This window comes from Echinops telfairi, unplaced genomic scaffold (assembly GCF_000313985.2).
Source record: "Echinops telfairi isolate 266 unplaced genomic scaffold, ASM31398v2 ScPeMD7_7420;HRSCAF=8458, whole genome shotgun sequence".
Classification (NCBI taxonomy): Eukaryota; Metazoa; Chordata; class Mammalia; order Afrosoricida; family Tenrecidae; genus Echinops; species Echinops telfairi.
This window is the reverse complement of record NW_022111320.1, coordinates 41,227,305-41,240,374: the sequence shown is the minus strand read 5'-3', so window position 1 is coordinate 41,240,374 and position 13,070 is coordinate 41,227,305. Positions and strand designations below refer to the sequence as shown.

The window sequence follows — 13,070 nt, the reverse complement described above, 5'->3', positions numbered from 1 at the left end:
GGCGGGACCAGAACATTGCTCTCTCTGAAGTCTCACAAGCATGAGCCCACATCACCACTGCAGGCCTTCAAACTGAAGGCAGTGCGCCATCGCAGAGAGAATTTAGAACGCTCTCTACCCGTATTTTGACGCTGCTATGACTTCCCATTTGATAATACTAGCGTTTTAGGGGCAAAGTATTTTAGTTCCACTTAAATAAATTATTCTAATGGAGCCATGTAGTTTTCCTGCCTTGACTACACTGACGCTCTGAAGCAGGGCATCAAGCCCTTGGATCCTCAATGACTGTCAAACAGCCAGTGGAGACGGTCTCAGGTGTTTTAGAAACCTTCGAGGGTTTTTTTTTGGTGTTTTTTTTTTTGGCCCCGAGCTTTCAATGAGGGGAGTGCCCCCTGGTGGAAACGCTTGAAAAGATTGTTTAAAAAAAAACGTTTGATTAGAGTGTTTAATTACTATATATATATATATATATATATACACACACACACACACACACACACACACACATACATATACATACACTCTAGAATAATTCTGGGTACAAAATGATTGCTAACAGGACCCAAATACGGGAATGCACATTTCAGTTCTATCCAGGTCAGGCTGACTTGAATTTGCTGCATTTGTGGAGTTCACATCTGCACGGCCTTCTCTTACATTCCCCATTGTTGAAAAAAAAGATTTGCCACTTAGGGCCAGCTTATCTTTTGTAACCCGCCCCATAAGTGGATATCAAAAGAAACCCTCACCCCAAAGTTCTTCTTTATGCTAAAAAAAAAAGAACAAAAAAACAGTATTGCATGATCCTCCCATACCTTGTCATCTCATAGGGCAGGCTCTAATACCCGGATTAAAACATAAAACCAATACTATGCACGTATGGTCAACGCATTAGTCATCCCTGTTTCTGAAGAGAACTCGATTAAATTGTATGTTACATAGGAACTTACCAGCACATCATGAATATTAACTGTATTGGAAAAGAGAAGCTGCCTTTCTTTGGGGCTTTCCGTCCTATAAATGATGAGGTTGTACTCTCTCTATTAAGACATTAAATGACCCAGCAGTATTGTAGTTACACTGTGGGTCAGGGAGAATTTTTGCCCCCAGCCAGGAAAGAATTTACTGATGGGTTTCTAAACCTTTTCTTTTTACATTCCCAAAACTTTACACGTTATTACAAGTAAAATGCATTCGTAATTGTAAAAGAATGAAGAAAAAAAGAAACCACCTTCCATAAATATTATCAGTACTTTCAAAAGCTAATTTTGAATTCTTTAAGACAGCAGATCAGTGAAAGAGACTGCCAATCTGAACAAAGAGCCTGTCTGGCCTCCTCGTCTCCTCTTTGAACACAATCACTGATTCCAATAGATTTTATCAGCACTGTGGAACTTCAAAGTCCTCAGAAGGAAAATATGATTTGATGAAAACCTCCACCCTCAAAAGGGCAAATACATAAAATATTCTTCCAAGGCTCCCTGCCTCTGGTGTTTGGTGAGTTTTTAAGCACATGTCCAGGTGAAAGACTGTTTCCAAACTCCACCTACTCCCTTGGATTCATGCCAAATAAGTTATAAGCAGACACATTTATCTTTGTCATTTGGTACACTAAACGAGAGCTGTCGCAATGGGGTAATAGCACCTTTTTTACCTTTTATTCAATGGTGATATAGACAGTGGACATTTCTTAAATTACACTGTGAAGAATTATAGGAACACAGTAGCAATTTCTGTTATACTTAAGCAGGCAAATTTCTCTCCACCACATAATTTACAGAACTCAAATTCAATAAAACATTACATGATGGTCCATTACTGTTATCAGTTTTGAATAATCCATCTTCATTCTTCATTTTACTGGAAAATAAAGTGTGCCAAAGACAAGAGGCAGGGGGTGAAGAGGGGAAAAAAAAAAACCCAACACTGCATGGGATCAGACTTAAACTCTGCTTTTTTTTTTTTTTAAACCAAAGGCACTAAAGAATATATTTCCTTCTATCACAACCTAAAAATAGCAATATGACAAAGAGGTGAACTGATAAAGTATAAACCCCAGAAGCTTCTGCAATTATTTTTAGCCATAGGTTTCCATTAAAAAGCAATCAAACAGGAATAACTGAATGAATGGCATACACTAAAAGCCGTTATCTTCAATAGCAATTAAATAGCATATGTCCATCCATTCAGAGGAGAATTAAAATCAAAAGAAAAAAACAATTATCTCAGCTTTACCTTAAAGTTTTCAGAAAAGGTTGGCTTAAAAATTTTTAAAGAGTCCTGTGTGAAAGTTGTGAGGAGGGTTATGTTTTAATTCAGGAGACCTCGCTAAGACGATGAGAAAAAATCTCCAATTTAAAATTAAAACATCAAACATGGGATTTGCAAGTTATACGAAGCAGTCAATGACTTAAAAAAAAATCCCTTGACTCACATCATCGTCATCTATTAATGTTTTAACATACTGTTTATGGGATACAATGACTTTATCCAATTATATCATAGAACTTTGATTTGTATGTACATATTTTACATTAAATTTTTTTTAAGTTGGGGTTGGAATTGCACATTGTACTAAGTGCACACAAATGTGTGATGTGTTATTTAACTCTGCAGAGCGCCCTGTCTATACATATGCATTAGCATGTGTATTTTCGTACGCCACACTCACACCATACACTCTCTCTGCACCTGCTTTTATTGAAATGCATGCACTTCGAAATAAACACACTACATGCATTCATATGAATGTATAATCATTAAAATAAATGCAGCTGTGTGTGTGTGCCTGTGTGTGTGTGTGTGTGTGTGTGTTGGATTTTAAGTATGACCACCCGAAATACATGCATGCTTGCGTGTGCAAAAGCTACTTTTCAAAAGCTGCACACTTTAATATACATAAAGAAATACTCTTCGTTTAAAGCCAAATAGCTAGGGCCCAGCACCCACTTTTACTGAAGAGTACCACATATCAAAATAAAGATGTCAAGTCTAATGCCTTTACCACCCAGGACCTCGGACACACTGGTTTGGACATAACTTTTTCTAAACGGGCTCTTCTTAGGAGGCTCTGTAACCAACGGTACCAAGTTTTTCATTCTACTCTCCGTAGAAAGAGTCACACTTTTTGATGTTAACCACAGACGTGGCCATCTTTTCAACAGGATTAATAGAGAATCTTGCCTTTCTTCTGGTAAAAAATCCTACAGATATTCCTGGAATTTCTCAAGGTGTGGACCACAGGCAGAACACATGGTCCGTCCTCAAAGTCAGGACTTGGACATAACCCAAGAGAAGAAATGTCCTGATGGGTGGTGACCAGGGCCCCTCAGCCCAACTCCCCTGCCATGCTTCAGCATGTAAGCTTTAGGAAATAACTATTTGCTCAGTTTTTAGAGTGGGTCTCAGTAAATCTGTATCTATGTCAATGTCTTTGTAGGCTTTCAAGTCAATTCACCCTATCTTTATGGAATTTTGGAGTAGAGACTTAAACTGGTCTATTCTTTGGAGGCAGTACAACTATAGTATTGATAGTTAGAAAATGATGAAAAATGCTACCAGTAGCAAGGGCATCATGAGGGTTGATTTTGATTCATCGTTCATTTATTTTCTCATACAGCTATCCCCTTACTGGGAGCAAAACAGGGCTTGCTACTCCTGTAAAGAGTCACCATCTGGAAACCCACAAGGGCAGTTCTACCCTGTCCTAGAAGGTCGCCGGGAGGCAGTACCGACTCCATGGCGGTGACTTTGGCTTTTTGGTTTATCCCCTAACTAAATGTAGCTGTTACATAAATCAGCTAAAAATGACCACTATTTCTTAAAGCTGTAAAAATATCTTAGTTGCTAAAGATATTTTTATTGAATATTAACTTGAGCCCTAACCTACTGCAATTACCCTCTTTAAAATAGATAAATAATGTACACACACACACACACACACAAAATAGATGCAGAAACTGAAAACAACACTAAGTTAAGGGCTTTGTCAGGTCTCCAAACTCCCAATCTAGTTAAGGCAAGCCAAAAATAAATCACAGCTGGGATTCTCCTAGGTACGGAAACGCTGCCAACTAGGAATTAATACTAGATTATTTTTGTACCCAGATTTTATTCTATAATCATGTAACATATAAAAAATAGAAAGGATGAGTTAAACAAAGAAAAACAACCAAAAAAACCAACAGACTTGACAAACAAGTGGTAAACCGGCAAAGTTGTAAGGATGCGTCATCATTCTTATCAAAGTTACATGGCCTTTCAGTTTTTGAATGTGCTTGGACAAAAAATAAACACCAATATATATCATACTTGTTTCCAAAAATAACAACAAAAAAACAAATTCTGGTTCACATTCTAATCAAGATCTGTTTAGGGCTCTCAAGTATCTTTATCTGATGACTTCTCATATATCATATTTTCTCCATGCCTCTTAAAAACATCTTCTATGCTGATCAGTATCTTCACAAGAATTTGCCCCGAGGACAAAGGTGTGAATACCAGGGGTACATACAGATCTCAGTGAGAAGTCTACAACAGTGGCCTGCAAACTAAGGCCCAGGGGCCAAACTGAGCCCTAAGCTACTTTCTAATCAGTGTATTTAAACAGGACAATGTGTGAAAGAGATCCACAGCCCCCCCCCCCCCACCAGCCAACCATAGTCATTATCTGGCCTTTTACAGAGAAAGGCTGCCAATGCTATGAAACACTGTACATGAATACGAAGTGGTATGATTCTCTCACAAAGGCCACGTGAGGTCAAATGCAGGCATCGCTCAAGTCCCCGAGATGTGTTTTTCTTAAAAGTTATACAGTAACTTCCTTAAAGCTCATGTACACACTCACATTATGATATGGGTGTTATCGTGAATTCAATGGAGCAGCCCTGTCCCAAAATCATGTGTTTAGGTCTTAACCTGTTAATCTATAAATATGATTGGAAACTGGGTTTTTCTTTCATAGTGTTAATGAGGGCATACCAGAGTAGATTGCATCTTAAACAGAATCAGGTCTACATGTTATGTTGGGACGAGAGTGCAGGGGCGGGGACACACACACACACACACACACACACACACACACACACACACAACATTGTTGGGAAGACCAAAGCCAATGAATCTACAAACCTAGAGGGATCAACATAGTCAAGACCTTGACTTGGATTATCACCTCCAAAATGGTGAGAAAATACATTTCTTTCCTTTGAAGGTCCAGCTTGAAATGGTCAATTTGTCACAGCGGCGCTAGGACATAATTAATGGACAGCACACCGGGCTTGGCGCTGGAAGCCCACCAATCACCTTGAGCAAGTCAGGAGTCTTGCCTCAACCTCCTGAAACAAACGGTCTTGGATTCAATGATATAGAAGCATGCGTAATGCCAGGATAGCATAGCGTTGACACCCATTTATTCGTTGCGGCCCTGGAATCTAGCTCCCTCTGAACCGTCGCTCTCCCCTTGGAAAACCAGGTCGGGGAAAGTGAGAGAGCGTAAGCAACAGCCAATAGGCTCAGATGAAGAAAAACAAAACAAGGAATTACGGTGCTAGCAGACAGCAAAAAGGCAGGTCCACAAGGAAAGCATGCGCGGGAAGATAACGGGCACCACGGGCAGGAGAGGAAGAAACCATTTAGAAGTATCACGAGACTAACCTGAGTTCTGTTAAAAGCCACACGTGCAAACACTGCCTGGGAGATTCCTGCTCGTTTCAGTTCATCACGTACCCACTGGTAGATTTCGGAAGACACCTCTGTGTTGGTTGAAACCTGCTGCTCCAAAGGCTTGTTCATAGACCGACTGACGGGGGGAGGGTGGTTCAAGTACTGTTGGTTTAAGGACTGCTGGGCTAAAAGTCTATTCACGGCATACTGCTGGTTCAGCAGCTGAGCCATCACCAGCTGCTGGTTGACCAACTGAGGACTGATGGGCGTTGATACAAGCCCAGGGTGCAGGTTGGGAAGAGGGGTCCGGACAGAGGGCTGGCTGCCGTGGGAGAGCTGTGCGGGGGATGGAGGCTGCTCGGCTGTGTTCCCTGGGACCGGCTGCTGGCCAAAGTTGACATGGTTGGCGCTTTGCTGGGATAGTTCCGAAAGGCTATCCATTTCAACTAGAGTGGACAGAAAGTAAAACCATGTGAAGGCAATGATGATAAACACGGATACCCAGGTCTGCCCTCTTCTAGGTAAAAAGAGAGTAGGTAGGGGTGAAACCAAGAGCCCATTAAACCAAGGGAATTTCAGGATGGAATTCACTAGGCTGTTCTCCTTTGGGATAAGATAAATACTCTTGCCCTTGTTTTCTTTTCTTTCTTTTTTTAATGTGGCTTAGATCCAAGACGCCAATTCCAGGAAGCTCAGTTTGGGGTTCAAATTGAACTGCTAGGTCTCCACCCTCACGGATGACTCTTACAAGCCTTGTCGGCAATGACGCTTATGTAAAGAAATGACTTCTAAAAGGGTGTCATTTGCCTAATGGCAACTAGAACCAGTGGCGGAGCTCAGAAAAAAGTTGCAACTAAAGACAACAGCAATTTATAAAGATTTTCTCGTGGTAAATATTAAATCTTGTTACTCTAAGCAAAAGATTTGGAAGGCCAAAAAGGGCCTAAGATGTTATCTATGTTCAACTTTTACCTTGCCGTGAATATAAAAAAGGAGTCAATATAAAATAATAAATATGATTAAATATGACCACAGTAATCAGTAACATCACGGAGTGCATACTGGGCCCTGTGTCAAGCATTTTTATATGGTTTATGTCGTTTTAACCACCCTGGGAAGGTTGTTTATCCGTAAGTAGCTCATAGAGTGAAGCGAATACTTGATTGTGTGGCATGCCAGCATAGCCAGTATTGCTGAGGCCCAAATATTTCCTTAAGAAGCTAGGGCTGCTTCCCGATGCTAAGAACAATCTTGCAAGAAAGGGGTGGGGAGTTGTTCTAGTACAGTGGTGGTGATGACCAATTTTGCAATTTATTCCAACCTACCCCAGTCTCTCTGTGGATTGGCTGAGTGTCAGCTCTAAGTGTGTCAAGCTCGTTGCTGCTGCAATGAGGAGACTGGTTGGACGCTCTTAACCGGAATAGTTAGGCAAGGAACTCAGAAAGGTCACGCTTTCCAAATACCATGCCACACTTCCCAGACTCTCTTTTCAATCATTATTTCTCATTTCATTACACATTCAGGTTTTATATTTAGAAGAACTTATCATGTTAGTACAGTCATGGAAATCTGAAAAATATTAACTAAGAATTAGGGGAACAATCCTTCGGTTTCTACCACTGGTATTAGCCCAAGTGGGCCATTCAGGAAGAATAGTAATTCAAGCAATTATTCCAAAAATGATGCATTATCTTCATTACAGCCTGAGGCTATAAAAGGCAAGGAATCTGTTTTGGTAGATGGATGGTTTCTGTTCAAATATTAAAAGCGAAAACACGCTCAAGTTTCAGGTCCTCTTGCCTCTGAAAACCTTTAGGAAAAGTTATTGTTGTTGTTATTAAATGGAAGTAACGGAGATAAATTGAAATACAGCTGTGCATATTAAATACCCTATTCTGACATTATTTTAAAAGACAATATTTGGAAAGGGCAAATATAGAAAAGGAAACATTAATAGAAATGAAAACATTAAACTTAATCGCAGTGTCTCTCTTTTGCAAGCACTGACAAACTCACCTGGGGGAAAATAGGATGATCCAAAAGCCGTGAAGCAAAAGTTGTAAAACATACAACTTTCACCCATCATTTGACACTACAGATAATTGTAATGTTCTTCCTAGGTTAACAGATATCGACCTCAGATGATAGGTTAAAGGTGGGTTATTACAGGGGACAATATTGGGATGAAATGGTTATGTATCACGCAGTGATTCTTCCTTTTCCCTTTTTGTATGGCCGATAAGAGCCAAGCAACAGCTATGTGCATGGAGAGCGGGAGGTTAGTGTTCCCGAAATCACATGATTGCAATCTGTGGAAACTGCAGCTTTCCTTAAAAATCAGGTGCAAACACAGGCACTTTCTGTCCCTCAAAAATAAAAACCTAGATGCATGCTATACCTCTGCAAGAGTTCACAGCTAATATTAGTTATTCATTCCAGGCCTGGTTAGGGCGTCACTGAGATGTGAAAAAATGACAGCTCCCCTCCTCACGCCTGGGTTTCCTGCCTGTCTGACAACCAAGTCAGTTTGGCTGATTTAAACACAAACATTTATTGAATTTAATTATCTCATTATACTCATACCCACCCCCACCCCCCAAAGAAACATTCTAAATTGATCTCTAATTGGGCAATCAAAAGACCTGGCTTTAGATGTGACTTTGATAAACCCCCAAATGACATGTAATGGTATGTAGCCACCGCCGCCGCAAGGATTCTGTGTTGTTGTTGTTGCTTACCCATCATATCTTTTGTCTTCTTGAAATGTTTGTACCACCTTCCAAATTCTTGACATTTTGCTGCTGAGACATTTGCATAGTAAGTGCTGTTCACAATGGACGAAATCATACTCTGCAGGAGAGGGGGCGAGAGAACATTTGTAATACATAGCAACCCAAGATGGAATCCAGAAATTATTTCAATTGGAGAAACTGGTTTTGTTGTTGTTGGTTTTTCAATCAAAGGAGCACCTGTGCATTTTGCTTTCACACTCTAGCCTGAAGCCTCAACTTCTGAAACTCCACTAAGTAGATCATCAAATGCTTATTTAAGTAGAAAGCCTATGGAGACCAGTATACAGCAATCAGCCCACTGACTGCTCTAGCATTTACAGAATCGCTATTAGTCTCTCAGAAGACTGACAGACTTCCACTAATTCCAACAAATCAACGTATGTGAAGATGACTTTATAACTGCGATTATAAAGCAATGCAGCCTCAAGCGTTAGCAACTGTATTCGGCATCCTTGCTACTCACAGGGTGGTCCGGAGAACGACAATACCTAGATTCTTGTTAGAAGTGCAGAATCCTGGGCCCCTACCCAGGCCTATTCGTTCAGGGCTTGCTTACTGTCGAGACCCTCAGGGGACACACAGACACATTAAATTTTGGACACACTTTACACTTTCCATTCCTCTTTTTTTGAATATTCCCTTGAGGGGGGCCTCTTCACATCGTTCAAAACATGGCTGCCCAATTTTAAGTAGAAGCGAACTACCCATAGAGATCCTCTATTAGAGAAAAAAAAAACAACCCAGCAATTTCCATGCTAGCTTCATCTATCGTAAACGTTGGATTCTGAACTTCAAACGAACCGTGATAACCTCAAAGACAGACATCTCATGCATAGATTTCTGCGGGCTACCATAGAAAGCCAACCAACCAGCCAAGCCACTTGCCCCTTGTCTTTAAGGTTCTGAAAATGAAAACTGCCTACAGGTTAGAGTATGGACGTTGCTGTTACGCAAGCTCAAAAGCTCACTGGCATCGAGCTGATCTGCACACACAGACATCCTCCCACTGGACAAAGGCAGTCTAGGGGCTTCCTAGGCTCTTGGCCTTTCCAGAAGTGGAGAGCCGTGTCTTGTGGTGAGGCTGTTGGTTTCAAGCTGCTGTGGTCAGTAGCCCAACCCACTATGCCAGCAGGGGTCCTTTCTGTGATCTAAATCATCTAAAAGAATTCAAATGCTTTTAGGGCAGTGGCAGGCCAGTCTCTTTTTAAGTTCACTTTCAATAAGGCGACGGGTTTCTTCCTCAGCAAATTTTGGTTTGGATCCTTTCTGTGTCTGGTTTGCTTTAACTCTAATGCCCACATTCTCTATTAACAGTTAAATAATATTCCTATCGAGTCTTAGAAATAACTAGGCTTTGAAATATCTGCCTATCCCCACTCGTAGGTGAAGAAACTCAAATTTTCTAGTTCCAACTTCAGCTGGTCTACAGTGAAAAGGTCCACAGAGGGCGGCTGGTTCTGAGAGGAGGTGAACAACCAGAAAAACCAGTGTGGGGACAAAAGTGTTGTTTAGCATTCTTTCTCTTAAGCTGCTTCTAATGCATTGCACTTCTGATCATGACTGGTAGTCCCTGAACTCCATAGCCAATGTCAATTTTGTAACATGCACACACTTCATTATGGTTGGGGAGAACTGAGGAAAAACTTTCAGAGCAGAATCTGCTAGGGGGCAAGATTTATGGGAAGTGCAACTATCGCTTCAAAGAAGCACTGGGATTGGGGGGGTGGGGGGGGACTTTCTTCCTGACAGTCATTTTCACATTTTATTTCTCTAAAACAACATCCCGAATGTGTTCACGACGCTCTGCCATCACTCCAATAACTGGCAATTTCACTAAGAGCTTCTCCCAGTCCACAGTGCAAAAGGTACTTAGCAAGGTTGCCAACACCGAGCCAGATGACCTGATCCAGTTAACAATCCGTCAGCTTCAATCACACTGACACTACTGTAATAAAGGATCAATAAAGCTGGACGCTAATACAACTAGTGAGATTGCTGATGGATACTGGTGATTCTGCAAATGGATGGCAGTTGATGGTCTTCCACTGGGGCTCAATATTTTAAAAATTACTATTATTCGTCTATCTAGACATTCTGGCAGTTCCTTCATGCCAAGAGAAGAGTTTGTGTGCATTTTAGATATCAAAAGGTGTGGAGGATCAAGATTCTGTTGCAGTTTTTACCCAACATTCAGTTGACTTCAGTTTAATGTGATGTTTGTGCTTGCTGCCCAGCGACTACGAATGAATGGGACATAGCCCCTGTCCGTAAGACGCTTACTCTCTGTTAGGAAGGCAGATCCAGAAACAGACAACTCTATTTCACGTGACTCAGTACACCGACAATGGAAAAGCTCCGAGGAGAAAGAAGAAAAAACCATAGTGGGTAAAAAAAAAAAAATTAATAAGGCTGAAATACTTCTTCAAAATTAGAGCCCATATGTAATAGTGCTATGCAGTTCATTATTATCCATATATGGAAAATAATATCCATATGTGCATAATCAGCAAAGCTCCCCAACACCCTGGTTTAACCATAAATTGGTAGGCTTTGTCCTTAAGTGACTGATGCTTTGCACGCCATGTGTGCCTAAAAACTCTGATTAACCTAAACATTAGCCTACGCAAGACAAAGCTCAAAAGACAATCTACAGCAACCAGGCATGCCAAATGATTTCTTACAGTCCCCGTCTTTCTGTGTTTGGGGACAGGTGGGAAATGGTCCATACATCAGGTAACTTAGGGTCCCCTCTATTTTTATGGGAACACTGCATTAATCTGTACCACTATGTTCTCATTTAGCCATTGCATGAGTCTCTCTGCACATCTTTGTGTTGACGTTTGAGGCGTGACTCAGATTGATGAGTTTCAAGGGCAAAAGAGAGAGATTTCCGGAGCCTGTGAAGCCATGGCATCTGAAAGTTCAAATTCGGTACTGTCATATTCAATTTGGGAAATCAGAAAGAAACGCTTGAAGCTTTGGTAATGCAAATAGCAGAAGTTGAAATCTGTCAAAAATGTCCCAGGTGGAGGGGAGCTGCAGAAGGGAACGGGAGTCATGGCAAGATGTTCAAATGAGAGGCTTGGGGTGATGAACGTGGAGCAAAAACAAACGAAAGGGGTCAGACATTTGTTTAGAAAGAAAGCACTCGTTTATGAATTCATGCAAGTCCTGAGAGCCATACCGTTTTCAACCCAACGCCTGGCATATAATAAATATGAACTAAATCTTCATTGGATGAAATCAGAATCAAAGACATCTGCCTTCAAGCCTAAGATTGTCACACATTGGTGGTATGACTTTGGGCAAATTAAATAATCATCCGAAGTCCCCCAGGTTAGAGGGGACCAACAGTCGCACTCACCTCGTCATCTGTTCTCAGACTCCATCTGTTTGGTCCTTTTCATTCTCCAGGCATTTTTTTTTTAATATTACTGATCTCCTACTATGTGCCATGCACTCGGCTGGTCACTAGATGAACGATGACTTGAAGAGACATACTATCCACGTTCTTGGCGCTTACAGTTCACCAAGAGAGGCAGATAATGAACTAATGCAAGTGAGGCAAGGAGCACAGGGCCTGGAATCTACCTCGCCAGGGCTGAAGAGACGCTCGTTACTCTGACTACCCTCCGCCTCCTCTCCCCTCCTGAACTTTTATTTCATGATTACATTTCAGAGCAGTCAAACGACTGTGCTTTAAATCAACAGCAAAATAGCAGACAAAATAGTCAAGTGATGTACGTGAACTCAAACAAAATCCTTATGAAGAACAAAGAGCATCATAAGTTAATAGTTTCAAGTTGGGTCAAGTGCTCCAGGAAAAAAAAGAGTACTTGTCCCAGGTGTTCCAAAATTTCACTTGGTGGCAAGTTCAGAAGTTGGCACGCATCTGGTAGCTGAAATGAAAGGAGACACATCCCACTCCTCTGAGTTAAATGCCTGATCCCTGCTCTGTCCCATGGCACTCACACAAGGTTCTCATCCTTCTGGATCCAGGCCGGGTATCCCTCATTCTGCTAGGCCTTTCCTGACTCCCCAAATATCCTGCAGATGCACTATGGCTTAGTGCATCCCTCGTGTGTCACACCTCACAGAGCACCCTGTCGGCAGCACAGCACCGCATTCACTGTGGACTGTGAGAACCTTGCGCCTGATCTCAGTGGAGCACATACTCATCACAGGGCTGGGCACGTATTAGGAGATCAATAACGAGTCACTGAAGTCATTACTGCAGTTCACCAGGAAAAAGGGAAAAAGAAATGCCTTTTCTTTTTTCCCCCTTCTTAAAGGTCAATGGCAGACATCGCTTAATTGTCATATGAATCTTTTTAAATGCACCACTTTTAGTTGCCACAATAGAAATCAGAGCTTCAAGAACCTTTGTTCATTAATTTGCAAGAGATCCCTTCCCAGGTTTTTCAAAATACATCCACACAGATGTCTCGGAAGTCTCAGTGCTTGGCGGGTATGTTATTCCAGTTCTCTCTCCCACCACTCCCCTCCCGCCAGTGTGAGTGTGTGTGTGTGTGTGTGTGTGTGTGTGTGTAGATACGAGTCTATTTATACAAGCTCTCCAGAGCACTTTGAAAAAGGTACAACTTGCATTGCAAG

At 41.4% G+C, this 13,070-nt stretch overlaps 1 protein-coding gene across 4 annotated transcripts in view; it reads right to left on the bottom strand.

The window, feature by feature from the left end:
* Positions 1-13,070, bottom strand: part of SATB1 (SATB homeobox 1) — an 84,958-nt gene that overhangs the window by 48,689 nt on the left and 23,199 nt on the right. For all 4 annotated transcript variants that reach the window (XM_045297582.1, XM_004704018.2, XM_004704021.2 and 1 more), the window contains exons 6-7: positions 8,403-8,514; positions 5,656-6,110 (exon numbers count right to left, since the gene is read on the bottom strand). In XM_045297582.1, coding sequence (XP_045153517.1) covers positions 5,656-6,110; positions 8,403-8,514 — 567 coding nt within the window. The remainder of the gene's footprint in view (positions 1-5,655; positions 6,111-8,402; positions 8,515-13,070) is intronic.